The sequence below is a fragment of the Lynx canadensis genome, chromosome B1, assembly GCF_007474595.2.
Source record: "Lynx canadensis isolate LIC74 chromosome B1, mLynCan4.pri.v2, whole genome shotgun sequence".
NCBI classification, from domain to species: domain Eukaryota; kingdom Metazoa; phylum Chordata; class Mammalia; order Carnivora; family Felidae; genus Lynx; species Lynx canadensis.
The window spans coordinates 58,596,892-58,611,985 of NC_044306.2; the positions used below are offsets into that span (position 1 = coordinate 58,596,892).

The 15,094-nt window shown below is 40.2% G+C and overlaps 1 protein-coding gene across 4 annotated transcripts in view; it reads left to right on the forward strand.

Annotated features, from left to right (window-relative positions):
- The window catches only part of MFAP3L (microfibril associated protein 3 like), a 68,691-nt gene that overhangs the window by 33,029 nt on the left and 20,568 nt on the right, over window positions 1-15,094 (forward strand). For 2 of the 4 annotated variants that reach the window (XM_030312757.1, XM_030312756.1), the window contains exon 3: window positions 2,983-3,815. In XM_030312757.1, the coding sequence (XP_030168617.1) occupies window positions 2,983-3,815 (833 nt within the window). Of the gene's footprint in view, window positions 1-2,982; window positions 8,785-10,395; window positions 10,754-15,094 lie in introns of those variants that run through there. The other 2 variants (XM_030312759.1, XM_032592878.1) reach the window with 2 other exon arrangements.

The following is a 15,094-nucleotide window of genomic DNA, read 5'->3' on the forward strand; positions in this document are numbered from 1 at the left end:
TTCAGAAAGTCACGGTTTAACATCCGCCTCTTTATTTCCTCCAGAATCGTTGCATGTAGATCTGACTCGACATCAGCTGCCGACATTTTAGGTTTTTATCTGTGCTAAAGTGATGCAGCTTAGTGAAAATTCAGCACAACTTTGACATGCCCAGTTACCATCTAAAATACACGAGGACAGCACTGTATACGCACTTCATGAATAGCACTGATGGTTTCCTATGACAGTCATTGTGGGTGTTCTTGTTTTCTTAAGTAAAGTTAAAGCTAAAGCCAGGACCCTTCCAGAATGAGTCTCAGGGCAAGATATTTGTAGACTGAGGCGAATGGTAACGTGCAAGACAGAAAACGTTCTCAAGATGATCCCAGCTGGATGGGTTCTATATGGAAATTCTTCGTGAGCCTGGGTGCAGAGCTGATGTGGGAGGACCACAAAGTGCAATCTATGCCATCTTCGTTGTTTTCAGGGCTGCATCTGGTGGTAGAACACACAGAAATCTTTATTTTTCACTAACCAGCGGTCAAGCTGAGACTGAGAGGAAATATGTAGAGTCTCAGTATCAGCCTTTAAAAAAGAAGTGATACAGACTTACATCACCTTTGAGGTGATAACCTTAGCTCCTGTGACATTATAGTCTTTGGAAGGGGTGTGTGTGTGTGTGTGTGTGTGTGTGTGTGTATGTGTGTGCGCGCACGCATACATGTGTGTGTCTGTTGGCTACCAAAGACTTGCTTTGTGACCCATAACAGAATACAGTGATCACTAAAATTATTATTTAGGTGTGAAGAGAAGCTGTTCATAATACCATCAGATACCTGCCTTCTTAGTTTAGTGCTCTTTTCTGCTCTTCTGCTACTCCCAGGTTCAGACTACTTTGGAGGTAATTCGTCCATAAAAGGAATGGCCATGGGAGGTTAGGAGTTGAACAATTTGACCCTTACCACTCCCCATATAAATAACCTCACCTCACCTTCTTCCATCCTAGTTCCTGTTATATTTTCCAACAAAAGAAAGAAGGTAAATTTGAGAAACTCCTACAAGTATAGTCTGTAATTTTCTGGAACCAAATACCTTCCATATCTGTAAAAAGTTTCCAGTCAACTCGAGTTTGCCTATGCCCGCTGTAGTCCACCTTTATGAAACATGCACATGTTAAAAATATAAATTGATAATACATTGATTCCCTTGCCCCAGATTATTTCTACATTTGGACAAACCTGCAGCCGAAGTATCAAAATCCACGTTTGGGGAATGAAGGGAGTGGAAGGCCTGCCCAATCTAAATGAGAGAAGATTTCACAGACTGGGTGCTTAGGTTTGTCGGTTGACACACATTCACAAGAAACCAAAAATTCACTAGATTTTCCAAACCAGTGTTTTCTACTCTTGGGGAAAAGATACTGGCCGAATTGTTAGAAAAGGGTTACTCGGGGACACTAGGAACCACTCTTCACAGATGTTCTTTCAGAAAGAGTAATAGGACAGCACCTACAAGAGGCATCCTGCCAGATCCAGCGTGCCTAGCAGGTAGGAGGGGCCGCAGGTCCCCAGAAGGCACCTCACCGCTCCACCCTAGCTTCCTTAAGGATGTTCCTAGGAGTAGAAGATGCTGGAATGAAGAAGGCCCTCTCTTGCTTCAGTCCATAGTGCCCTGAGACTGTAGTCACTTACGTGTTCACAAGTTTAAAAGGGGGGGAGGAGGGGAAGAAGTTGCTTATTGCTTTTGGGAAATACCAGATTTTTAAATAGAATTAGAAGTCACTGCCAGAAGGAGAAGAAACAAGTGAAAATACAATTCGATAGTAGGTACTTAAAAGGAAAACTACATGTTGAACTGCTCCATCTCTCAGGAGAGGCTCCTCTAGTTGGCTTGTGGAGCCGGAGTGCTTTTATGGAGAAATATCTCCCTGCCTGCTCCTCAGAGCTCCCAAGAGAACTGTCCTGGACCCTTCCATCTCTATAGGACAGTATAGGGAGGTGGTAGGCTTTCAGAAAGCCTCAGACCCAGGACCTAGAAGCCAAACCTCTAATGACCTGTGGGTACAGAGGCAGACAAAGAATGAATCCCAATGAAAGAGTTTCCCCTGATTCAGAACTTCATCCCTGGGGCAACACTCGCTCCTTTCCAGGCCAGAGAAGGAAATAGAACTGCACTTATCAACATGCATTCTCCATTATGTGAGGCTTATTTTCGACTTGATGGGTCTATAATTTATTTGCAAGGCTAAAACATTAAATTGGTATTAATTCATACCCAGCCTCTGAATGTTCACATTGTTAGCTTGTAACTTTTAAGTACTATAAACAATTCATCATAAATTCTCAAAATTAATGACATGTTATGCTTGAATTAACTGAGGTCATACAAGGATAACTTCAACCTCAAATATGAGAAACCCAGGTAAACAATTATAATTTAATTGGCTTACTCCAGACTTTATGTTGATCCTAAAATACTTTATATTCTTAGAAGCATTAAACTCCCTCAATGAACATATATATATTCAATAGCGTCATACTCGTGGGCAGGTTAGAAAACCAGATGCTACGTTTAAGGAATTCTTTAATAAGAGCGCAGTATTTTCCAGATTGTTTATTTTTCCTACTTTTCACGAGGCTGTAGAATTACGTAGCATGGTTTGGGGGTTCAGAGTATAGCCTTTCGACCCTGAGTTCATCTGCTCTCCCACTTCTTCCAAACTGGTGACCTTGGGAAGGTGGGCTAATCTACCCGTGCCTTAGTTTCTTCATCCTGTGAAATGGAGCCGGTATGAGTACCAACCTCACAGAGTCGTTGTGGAGATGAAAAGCATTAACGCACGTCACTGTGTCACTGGCTGGCACGTAGTAATTGTTCACTGTCGGTATCAGTAGTAGTAGTAGCAGTGGCGGCAGTAGATGTTTTTAGTAATGTGAGAGTTTGTAGACACTTTAATATGACCTGTGTGTCCTCGGTTGAATTTTCCCCCCTTCCTTCCCGCAGGAAAATGGCAGATGCATGACAGCGGCCTCCTGAACATCACCAAGGTGTCTTTTTCAGACCGAGGTAAATACACATGTGTTGCTTCTAACATCCATGGCACTGTGAACAACACGGTGACCCTGAGAGTCATCTTTACCTCTGGAGACATGGGTGTCTACTACATGGTCGTCTGCCTTGTGGCCTTCACCGTTGTCATGGTCCTCAATATCACCCGCCTGTGCATGATGAGCAGTCACCTGAAGAAGACCGAGAAAGCCATCAATGAGTTCTTTAGGACAGAAGGCGCAGAGAAGCTGCAAAAGGCATTTGAGATTGCCAAGCGGATCCCCATCATCACCTCAGCCAAAACTCTAGAGCTTGCCAAAGTCACCCAGTTCAAAACCATGGAGTTTGCACGCTATATCGAAGAGCTTGCCAGGAGTGTGCCTCTGCCTCCCCTCATTATGAACTGCAGGACCATCATGGAGGAAATCATGGAGGTGGTCGGGCTTGAGGAGCAGGGGCAGAATTTTGTGCGGCACACTCCAGAAGGCCAGGAGGCCTCAGACAGGGATGAGGTTTACACAATCCCAAACTCCCTGAAGAGAAGTGACTCCCCCACTGCTGACTCGGACGCCTCATCGCTGCACGAGCAGCCTCAGCAAATTGCCATCAAGGTGTCTGTGCACCCACAGTCCAAAAAAGATCATGTGGATGACCAAGACGGTGTGCAATTTGAGGTCAAAGATGAAGAGGAGACAGAACCGTCAGCCGACCATTCCCCGGAAACTGCAGAGCCTTCCACAGATGTAACATCCACAGAGCTAACGTCTGAAGAGTCAACGCCTATTGAGGTATTAGATAGAGTCCTGCCACCAGCTCACCTGGAAACTTCAGAGCCAGCAGTGGCACAGGACAGAAACACCTGCATTATTTATGAAAGCCATGTCTAATATCAACCATGAAAAGCTATGCATATCAAGAAAATCAGGGGCTGCTCCTTGTAGTGCAGATGTAGTACGCACTCGCCGCTAAGCCTTACCAGGAGACTCTCATCCCTTAGGTAGGAGTGACGCCATTTTAAAAGGGGAAACACCTGAGTGCAGTTTATGACATGACTGGAATTTCCCCCACAGTAAAGGATGTGAGAAACATCAGGGTGCAGAATTGGTAATACTGGACGGAAGGTGTCTGTCCATGCGATACGAATTTTAGAGGCTCTTCTCTGCCAAATAACCTTAATGGGTGATGCCCTTTTGTCAAAGAGAATATTACTATAAGATATTCTGAGTTCAAGAGCCCTGTCCAATGCACACTGCATTGCTTTTCCTTTAAAAAAAAATATAGGTCTGCTACAATAGCAAATGCACGTACATGGGTTTGTTGCACTTTCTTCTCAGTTTTATTCCTTTCACTGTTCCTTTATAATGGAGTAGTTGTTGTTACATTAATACTAATTGCTCTTTCTGGTTTGGTCCTCTTTGCCACTTTGTCCTTATTTTCCCCCTAGAATACTTACCTCAGAGGCTTTGGTATCAGTCACTGGTGCCAGGGTTGATACCTACAAGTCACCTGTAATGTTCCCGAGTAGTTACTAGGCTCATTATTTTTGTCACTACCCAGGCCTATGTTCATACATCACTTTTTTTGTTTCCAACGAAGCTGCTATTGTGAAACTGAGAAAAATTTTGCCCAGGAATAGCACTTTATTAGCCAAAAACAAATGTGTTTACCTGTCCGATTCTGAGAGCCTTTTGGTGGAGGGAAATTATAAAAGGTTGAATATACCTGTATTACCCATGAAACCTGCTCTCTATGTGTAACATCATCTTACAAACAAAAACTGATTATCTGGAAAATGTATTGCTTCTGAAGACAGCAGCATATGATGAATCCCTGTAGGTTGTAGAATATTGACTTCCCAGAAGGGCTTGGAGGGCCATATGCCTTCGAGTGACTCAAACACTTAATTCAGGGCAGCAAAATAAAGATCTGTGAAGTTGTGTAACCAGGTCCGCTTTGTGAACCACGTAGCTAACTTGTTGGTCTTGAAGGGGAGAGTGAAAGGTTGGAGTAATGACCTAGGGAACTGTGTCATCAAATTTCACGCCAAATTATTGAATTATTTTTTAGTCTCACAAGAAAGTAGTAATATGTGAGGCTGAATGATGTTATGGAAAGGAGAAAAAGTCAGTCTATGCAAAGGTCAACACCTTACCTGACTGTGCCAATAACTAGCTGCCTGGCTTTGGGCAGGTATGGGTCTCAGCTTCCTTATCTGTCAGAGGGGGCAGACTAGATAGGCTCTGAGCACCATTTAAATGGTCTCACTCTCTCACAGAACCACATCAATATCATCGTGCTTGCTGTCTTTCCAGTTAACAGATTTTCACTTTCATCTCTGGGTTCAGCTAACATTTTTTATGCTGCCTTACTTACTCAAGGAGGATCAGTTTTAAATAATCATAGCATTTTAAGCAAGTTGTGGATCTTCTCTCCCAAAACATCATTAGGACCACTTCTGTAGTTTAAATTTAACCATAGTGAGAATGAATGGTATTTCATTGTCACTTAGAAGCAGGGGGAGTAGCCTTAAAGTTGTTGTAGGGGTTATGGCCACATCAAGTGATGGGGTCGTGTTGTTGAAGGTTACATGGGCCACGTTGGTACTGAGGGAGCAGACCCAGATGTTTAGTCCTCACTCTGTCACTATCTAGTAAGTGATCCCGAACAACTCCCTTCCCTTCTCTGGGGCTTAATCTTTTCCATCTGAAGAATATGGGGGTTGTGCTTGATGAGTCACAAGGTCCCTTCTAGCTCAGACATGTATTGTTTTACAGAGTTTGTAATCTCCCAAGATAGGTCCCTGCTGCAAGAGACAAACAACATTGGGAGCCAAAATGGGTACAGGAGATTGGATGCTTTTTGCTGTCCAAAATTTTACAACAAATGTATTTGGCTGTGCAGCTGAGGGCAGTGGGTTTGGCTTTAGGGGTAGCCTGAAGGGCTTCTTTATTCATAGACAACCAGTGTGGAAGGCAATCTAACAAGACATGGAGTTTGGTTAGACACACTTGTCCAGGAATGAACTGCTGGCATCTAGTTAGAAGGGTCTTGGCTGGGGGGGAGGGGGGAGGGTCACATAAAGCAACTAGTAGTACAGCAGTCAAGAGAAAGCATGACTCCTATGTGGGCTCTCTGGATTAGGATTTTATGTATTTGGGTTGCAGAACACCTTTATCTCCAACTCTAAGAATATAAACATTTTCCACTTGCTATGGAGGCCAGCAAATTCTTACTACGGATCTATATGCCCAAAACAACAACTGAAATTTAAGCTCATTTTGTGATATTGTGTGAACTTTTTTGCATTGTGTTCAGTTATTCCACCCAAACCCATGTGCAGATTTCCACATGGAAAGGCATCAGTTCTATCTAGACATTGATAAGAAATAAAAACTTTAAAATCAGCAGATTTTTAATGAAGCAGGAGCAGGAATTTATGACCAAAGAATGTTCCAGATTGGTCTTAGCTTCTTAAGACTGGGGAGATTATTATTATTATTATTATTATATAGATTTTTCCAAACTTTTCCCCTCTTAGGGCATCAAAAAGCTCTTGATAGAATCATAGCCAACCTAAAAGGAGGTTGGTTTACAATGAAGATTTCTCCTTCCAGAAATTCTACACTCTTCCTATCCATCCTACATCTTCTTCGTGAAATGAGAAAGGCTCTCTCCTTCTAGAATATAAAATGTAGAAGACCTTGTGACTTTCAGCTGATTTTTCAAAGATAAACTGCTCAGCTTCATAGAAATTCATAGACGTATGGCTGTATATGTGTGTGTCCTTTGTGCACGCATGAGCGTCAGGCTGTTTGGGGCAGTTTTAAAAGCTTAACGCTAAATCCCAAGCTACATCCTTTGGGTCTTATGTAGTCATTCTCAACATCAGTCTCTGGTTTCTGAGTCATATTTCTAGCAACTTCTTTCCTTGAAATTCTGAAAATGATTCAGATACGTGTGCATATTTAATTCACTTAGATGATCTGTAAACTTGGATGGTATTTATTCTAAATGGAAAAAAACACAATTTTATACTGAAAATCTATGTAATTTATAATGGTTTTGTTTTATATATTATATTTTCATATCTTTAGGGCACATCTACTGTTCTCATCTTTTTGTATATCATACTCAGCAAAAAGAAATACTAATACTTGACTAAAATCTCTAGGAACCAAATGTGATGTATAACGTTATAGAAATTGCTCTAAAAATAGCTGAATGTTCTCACCATCCCAAGCATTATGGTGCCATTACATCCAGAATGAGTTGTCTCAGATGTTTATGAGCATTCCTTTTTTCAAAACTAAGGCTAAAAGGTCTTGACATCCCACACAATGGATTCTGGAATCTCCTTCCTATCTTTATCTTTTTTATTGTTTGTTTCATTTTTAACTGTAGAAGTCTGTGTTGTTCAAGCTTGCCTTTGAAGGGCAAATGTGAGATAAGAAAGCAATTTGATGAAAAGACTGAATTGAACTCTGGCTATGTAAATTATTTAGTGGACTGCTGACATGTTTTAAGTCTAATGCTTAGATTGTTATTTATTGGTAATCTAGGGTCTGCTCAGCTCTTTAGCACACGAAGTAAATGTAAGGCACAAGAATATTTGCATGTTTTGAACAAGCACTCTCTCAGTGTAGTGCAGCCAACACAGATCTGCTTACCTGCAAAAACACCCATCCCAGCCATTGGAGAAACAGTTTGGGAGAGGCAAATCAGCCACTTTTTATTGGTAGATTGAAATCCAGTGTTGTTATCAGTGCTAACTCTTAAATGGCAGCCCCTGAGGTTCTGTTAACAGGGGATTTCCTGTCAGTGTTTCATTTGGTAAGAAAATGGAGCATTTAACTTATCTTTCAGATACTGTATTTTATATTCGGCACAGTTCAGCTACTGTTCTGTACCTATTTCACAGATCCTTTTGGCATTCCGTTAAGATTATAATCCCTGTTTCTACTCTTGCTTTTTAAGCTAATTTACTGGTACTCTTTAAACCTACCAAATCTCATTGTATGTTCACACACATCTTTTGAGCACCTGACATCTTCAAGACACTAGCCATTTTTACATTCACCTATTCATTTAAAAATCCCTCAGTAGATAACAAAATTCATTTTCCTAATGACTTTTTTAGGGTTTCTACAGTGATTAATCAGGTCTGGATTAAACAAATCAATGGTGGGGGATTGGAAATCAAAACAATTGTTTAATACGTTTTCCAAAGGACTGAGTGCGTGTCTGTTATACAAGAAAATATCATATGAGGGTGGTAATGATCTTTGAGATAGTTTAGAGATATCATTTTGAAGGGGGCTAATATTTAGAAGACCACAATCAAAATTGAAGCTCTCAGAGAATGTAAAAATAGAAAACAAATAGTTCTAAGAATATTCTGGCATAAATTGATTTTATTTAACCAGTAATAAAAGCCTTCAGATGTATCTGTCAGACACCATAGAGCTGCTTACAGTGAGTTAGGGTCAAAGACGATGTTTGCTTGCACTTATGTTTGGCTTGCTATATCTCTAGTTCTGGATGTCCTTTGTTAAAATTGGAAAATAAGATGAAAAACTTTATCTGGGCAGAAATGTCAAACTGGTGGATTTGTGAACTATAAATGTTCACTTTTTAAAAATAATTTAAAGATATAAACAAATGGCATTTAAGTTGATGTTATAGTAGCAAAAGAAAACACCATGTGCTCCATCCTGTGTTTTGATCATTGCTTTAATAAAGGATTTGCGCAGGAGTGTGGATTTTGTGTCATGTCCCACCTGAAGGGCATGTGATTGTGGCATGTGATTTATTCTTTCCAATGATAGGAAATCCGTTACTCATTCTTTTTTTTTCTTTGTTTTTATTTTAACTTGTTTTATTTTTTTAAATTTACATCCAAATTAGTTAGCATATAGCACAATAATGATTTCAGGAGTAGATTCCTTAGTGCCCCTTACCCATTTAGCCCATCCCCCCTCCCACAACCCCTCTAGTAACCCTCAGTTTGTTCTCCATATTTATGAGTCTCTTCTGTTTTTGTCCCCCTCCCTGTTTTTATATTATTTTTGTTTCCCTTCCCTTAGGTTCATCTGTTTTGTCTCTTAAAGTCCTCATATGAGTGAAGTCATATGATTTTTATCTTTCTCTAATTTCACTTAGCATAATATCCTCCAGTTCTATCCACGTAGTTGCAAATTGCAAGGTTTCATTCTTTTTGATTGCTGAGTAATACTCTATTATATATATACACCACATCTTCTATATACATTCATCCATTGATGGACATTTGGGCTCTTTCCATACTTTGGCTACTGCTATAAACATGGGGGTGCATGTGTCCCTAAGAAACAGCACATCTGTGTCCCTTGGATAAATGCCTAGTAGTGCAATTGCTGGGTCGTAGGGTAGTTCTATGTTTAGTTTTTTGAGGAACCTCCATACTGTTTTCCAGAGTGGCTGCACCAGCTTGCATTCCCAACCAATTCTTTTCCCTACCTTTTGCATCCATGACGTATCTTGGGAGAAAAGGAAAAATCAAATAATTTTTTTTTTTAACGTCTATTCATTCTTGAGACAGAGAGAGACAGAGCATGAATGGGGGAGGGGCAGAGAGAGAGGGAGACACAGAATCAGAAGCAGCCTCCAGGCTCTGAGCCATCAGCCCAGAGCCCGACGCGGGGCTCGAACTCACGGACCGCGAGATCGTGACCTGGGTTGAAGTCGGACGCTTAACCGACCGAGCCACCCAGGTGCCCCGCAAATAATTTTTTTTTAACTACAAACTTTATCCAAATTCAGAAACCTTAACTCCATCCTAACAAACTTTATAGCAATGTATTTTTATCTGTTTCAGGAAATGATTTTTAACATGTAATATAAAGCATACTCTGGAGAATCCAAAAAAACCAGGAAACTCACATACCCAGAACATTCCACAGAAGGTATAAGTAATAGATCTGCGTAGACAATACCAAATCCAGGCCAAATTCAAAAAATGCTAAGTAGGTCCCTTTGACAATCAGCTTCAAAAACGGAATCCCTCTCAGATGAGATATGGGACACGTAAGCAAAACCAGATGGGACTACCAGATAGGAAAGCAAGACAAAAAGGGCAGAAACTAATTTACTGTAGACTAAAGAGACAAAAATAACTTGAGTTTTCCAATAAATTATACATGTAACTTAACATCCACAGGTTCTCCCAAGCAAAACAAAAAACCATACTGAGTACTATGCTGGCATTAATGGAAAAATTAACAATCATATCATTATGAAAGAGAAAATAGGAAAGTTTCATGCTAACCAGGTAATTTTCACTGACGCCTATTTTCAGACCCAGAACAAATAGTTGCTAAATTTTTTTTGCAGGTTTTGGAATGCCATGTTCTGCATGGGCCTTAATCAAAAGAGCTGTATACGGATTAATATTAATCTGCATGATTTTCAAAGAAGCCTACAGTCACAGAGTTGGAAAATCAATGTGAAGTTATCTAATTTACGTATCTTCTACAATGTGCCTACATGTAGTAGTTCAGCTCTGCTTGAAAATCTCTGACAAACGGGGAACTCGTTCCTCATGTAGCAGCATATTCCATCCTGGCTGGGTCTTAAGCACTGAGGCAAGAATTTTAAAAGTGCTACCACACTGGTCCTTGAGCTCCCTGAAGCCAAAAGTGTGAGTTAGTCCTGCCACAATAAAATTGTCTTTTTAGTGTCAACACAAAACTAAAATTGTAAATATATTCATATAAAAGGATTGCAAAAATGCGGGATGCTCCTGATATGGCTAATTAACATGCCATGTGGCACACACCCTTTTGAGTGAATGGTTTCTGCCAGTGGGGGGGGTGTTAGAGGCAGAATTCAGGTGAATCAGGTGCTCGCCTTCCCAGCCCCTGAGATGTCCTAAGGCTACAGCTCACTGAATAAAGGGTGGTTCGGCAGCGAGAAAAAAAGCAAATCAACCAGCAGATGAATTGCCTCATTATATTAGTATACTTTTGAAAGACTATTAGAACAACTGAAAGAAGTGTATATATACGTTATTTTCAAAAAGCAAATCTCTACCAGTGGAGTGGGTTTTCTTACAATTATTCATGTTTTAAGATTCATTATGGAATAGGAGTCCCAGTAAATTATGCAAAAAAAAAAAATCACTCTAGCAAAATTAGAGGACTTTTTGTTCAATGCAGATGCTCTATAACATCTACTTCCTGAAGTTCTCCATGATTCCTATGAAGCTGATGTGTTAATAGAGACCCCTGAAGCGATTGGCACCTCTGGTTTTAGGTCTGATTGATTATTATGTCTACTGATGTCACACACTTCTTCCACTTAGGCATATGGCAAGGTGAACAAAGTTCCCCAAAGCTTTAAGAAAAGTCCTTTTTTTTTTTTAACTAGGATTTTATTTATTTATTTTTAAGTTTATTTGAGAGACACAGAGACCGCGAGAGTGGGGGAGGGGCAGAGAGAGAGAAAAGAGAGAGAGAATCCCAAGCAGGCTCTGTGCTGTCAGCACAGAGCCAGATGCCAGTCTCGAACCCATGAAACTGTGAGATCATGACCTGAGCCGAAACCAAGAGTTGAACACTTAACCAACTGAGCCACCCACGTGCCCCAAGAAGATTCCTAATTCTAACCATCAAGGTTTTTACACCAAAGGCAAAAATGACAAGTGTGTCTGGACAAAGAGGTAGGACTCTCTGTCTTAGCTCTACAGATGGTCCCTATTGTTGGGTGATGTTTCCCACGCTCCTCCCTGTTGGCATTACCTCAGCTGTTCTACCAGAGGACGAAGTTACTATGCTTGAAGTAAAATGCTGTATTACAGAACAAATAGAGTCCATGAAAAAAAGCATCTACCATGAGGTAGACACTTACCAGTTTAACATAAAAGAAGTAAATTTCAATGCCGGTTATGTTTGAAATTATTTTAAAACTGAAACATTACACAAATTATGACTTGGCATCATATTTGTAGAAATGTCTTCATCTGAAGAAGAGATTTGACAGTGTTAACACCTTCAAAAATTGCAGAGGATTTAAATACATTCTATTTGTAGGAAATACGAAAAATGACAGCTGATGTGGAGCATCTGTGATCATTAATTTTTTTAATGTGCTGATTATAATGTTCCTAATTTTTTGGTCATCACAATAATTACTGTGATTGATGATACTTCTGAAACCCTGCCAGATCTTGAAAAAAAAAGTTTAATCCCAAATTAAAAATATATATGTATTATTCTTGTATCATGTTAACTATTCATTCCACAATGAGTTGTAGATGACTGAGTTAAATACACTTTACTGTCTGTGAGTCCTTTGAAATTGGAAATTGCTGTGTTTCATACAAGCTCACTAACTCTGGATAATGAGACTACTTTATTAATCAGACAGTTTACTCCCAATCATTTGGAGTCAATGATAGATTTACAGTGTGATTAAAAAAGCAGAAAGCTGGATGATCTATAAGTGCTTTTCTTAATCTGAAGCAAAAAAAATGGAAGACATTCTGTTTATAACACAAGAATAAAACATTAATATGCTATGCTTCCAATAGACTGAATATTTGTGTCCATCCAAAATTCCTGTGTTGAAATCCTAATCCCCAATGTGATGGTTTTTTTTTTGGAGGTGGGGCCTTTGGTAGGGGATTAGGTCATGAAGCATGACGCTCTTATGAATGGCATTGGTGCCCTTATAAAAAAGACCCCATAGGAGCACCTGGGTGGCTTAGTCATTTGAGCGTCTGACTTTGGCTCGGGTCATGATCTCACGGTTTGTGAGTTCAAGCCCCACCATCAGGCTTGCTGATGTCAGCACAGAGCCCACTTCAGATCATCTGTCCCTCTCTCTCTGCTCCGTCCCCACTTGTGCTCTCACAAAAAAAAAAAAAAAAAAAAAAAACAAACTCCACAGAACTCCCTCATCCCTTCTGCCATGGAAGGACACAGCAAGAGGACAGCTGTCTATGAACCAGAATGCAGACTCCCACCAGACACTGATCTTCCCCTCCCTTAATCTTGGACTTCCAGCCCCCAGAACATTAAGAACTAAATCTTTAGGGGTGCCTGGGTGGCTCAGGTTATGATCTCAGGGTTCGTGAGTTCAAGCCCCACATCAGGGTCTCTGCTGCCAAAGCAGAGCCTACTTCAGATCCTCTGTCTCCCTCACTCTACTCCTTCTCCAGCCTCTCTCTGTTCTCAATAGAAATTTAAAAAATAAAAAATAAATTAAAAAAAAAGAACTAAATCTTTGTTGTTTAAGCCACCCAGTCTATGGTATTTTTGTCACAGCAGCCCAAGTGGACCAGGAAAGGATGAATAGTGTAAAACAATGTAAGAATACCTAAAACATGCAACTCGATTCTTCCAAGTCCTTACATATGGATTTGGACTGCCTTTTTAAACATTTTCCTTATAAGATTTTTTTCAACACTTCAATATAAAAATCAATGCAAATATAGAATTATGAACCTTCAGATTATTTTCCTTCTTTATTAAACATTTACATTCACCAGGATAGGAAAATCATAATATAGTCACACTTGTCCTCTTTATATGAGATCTAAAGAGAATGGCTATGCCTTATGACATCAAATTTAGATTCAGTCCCTTGCCTAAACACAAAATTGTCTCCAATTGATAGCAAAACTGTCTGTATCCACTGAGTGGGGGCGTGGGGGCGACTGAACCTTGACTATTCTTTGTGAACATGTGTGTGTGCTTTTATGTTGCATGTATGGATTTTATCTTTCAAAATACTCTGAGTCTAGAACATGAAACACATTTTACTTAGACTTTATTTTGATATAAAATTGTAGATTCACTTACAGTTGTATGAAACAATACGGAGAGATCCCAGGTACCCTTTACCCAGTTCGCCTCAATGGTCACGTTTCACAAAACTGTATAGCACACTGTCACAATAAGGGTAGCAACATTGATCTTCATCAGATTTCCCCAGGTTTACATGTACTCATTTGCATGTATGTATTTTGTGTATCTACCACCACAGCCAAGATACAGAGCAATGCCATTACCACAAGGATCACTCACGTTGCTTTCTTACAACCACATCTGCTCCTGTCCCGCCCCAGAACACATTTTTTTTTTTAATCCGTAAACTCAGATAACTGAAACATGTCTGGAACTAATTCTAATAAGTGTGTTTTTTCCATAGAACTATGTTCAAATCTGTCAGTTACTTCCTATCTGGTTTCCTGTCCCTCTTGAAAGGACACAATGAAGACAGAGAGATGGCTTCTGAAACATGAAGGAAGAGCACAGCCATATATTTGAAATTCTATAAAACACTTGAGAAGTACAGGATCTGAAGTACCAATAGGTCACAGTATCTTTGTGGGGGAGCTCTTGAACATCCCACTGGCACCCTAAACTATTCTTGCAACCAAAAGACATTGAACATAGAACAAGGGCATGGTTTTTCCATGTCTTTAAAATCTCAAGGGAAGCGGTGCCTGGGTGGCTCAGTCAGTTGAGCATCTGACTCTTGGTTTTGATTCAGGTCATGATCTCACCGTTTCAGGGGATTGAGCCCCACGACGGGCTCTGTGTTGGCAGCACAGAGCCTGCTTGGGCTTCTCTCTCTTTCCCTCTCTCTCTGCGCCTTCCCTGTTTGTGCTGTCTCTCTCTCAAAATAAATAAATAAACTTTAAAACAAGTCTCAAGGGAAGAAAAAGTAGTCCCTCCAGTATCTAAAATGTCTGGTGCTCATCACCACCCAAGAAATCCCCAAACTAAGGGAGGTAGAAGGAAAATCAAAAGTAAAGATTCAAACAACCTCTGTGATACTGGCAATATTGTCAGCCTTGTATCCTTCCCTCTTGGACAGGACAGGACTTAGAATTTAAATGCAGAGCACCTAGGCCATAATATTGATTCTGATGTTATATTAAGCATCAAGGGCCATAGTAAAACCCTAATAATGCCAGTGACATCTCAAATATTGAGATTAAGACCATGGGCCATACTGTTGAGGGAGAAGATCCTCTGCCCACCCAACTCAAGGGAATGTGCAGGAGACAGACTCCGGAGCAAGG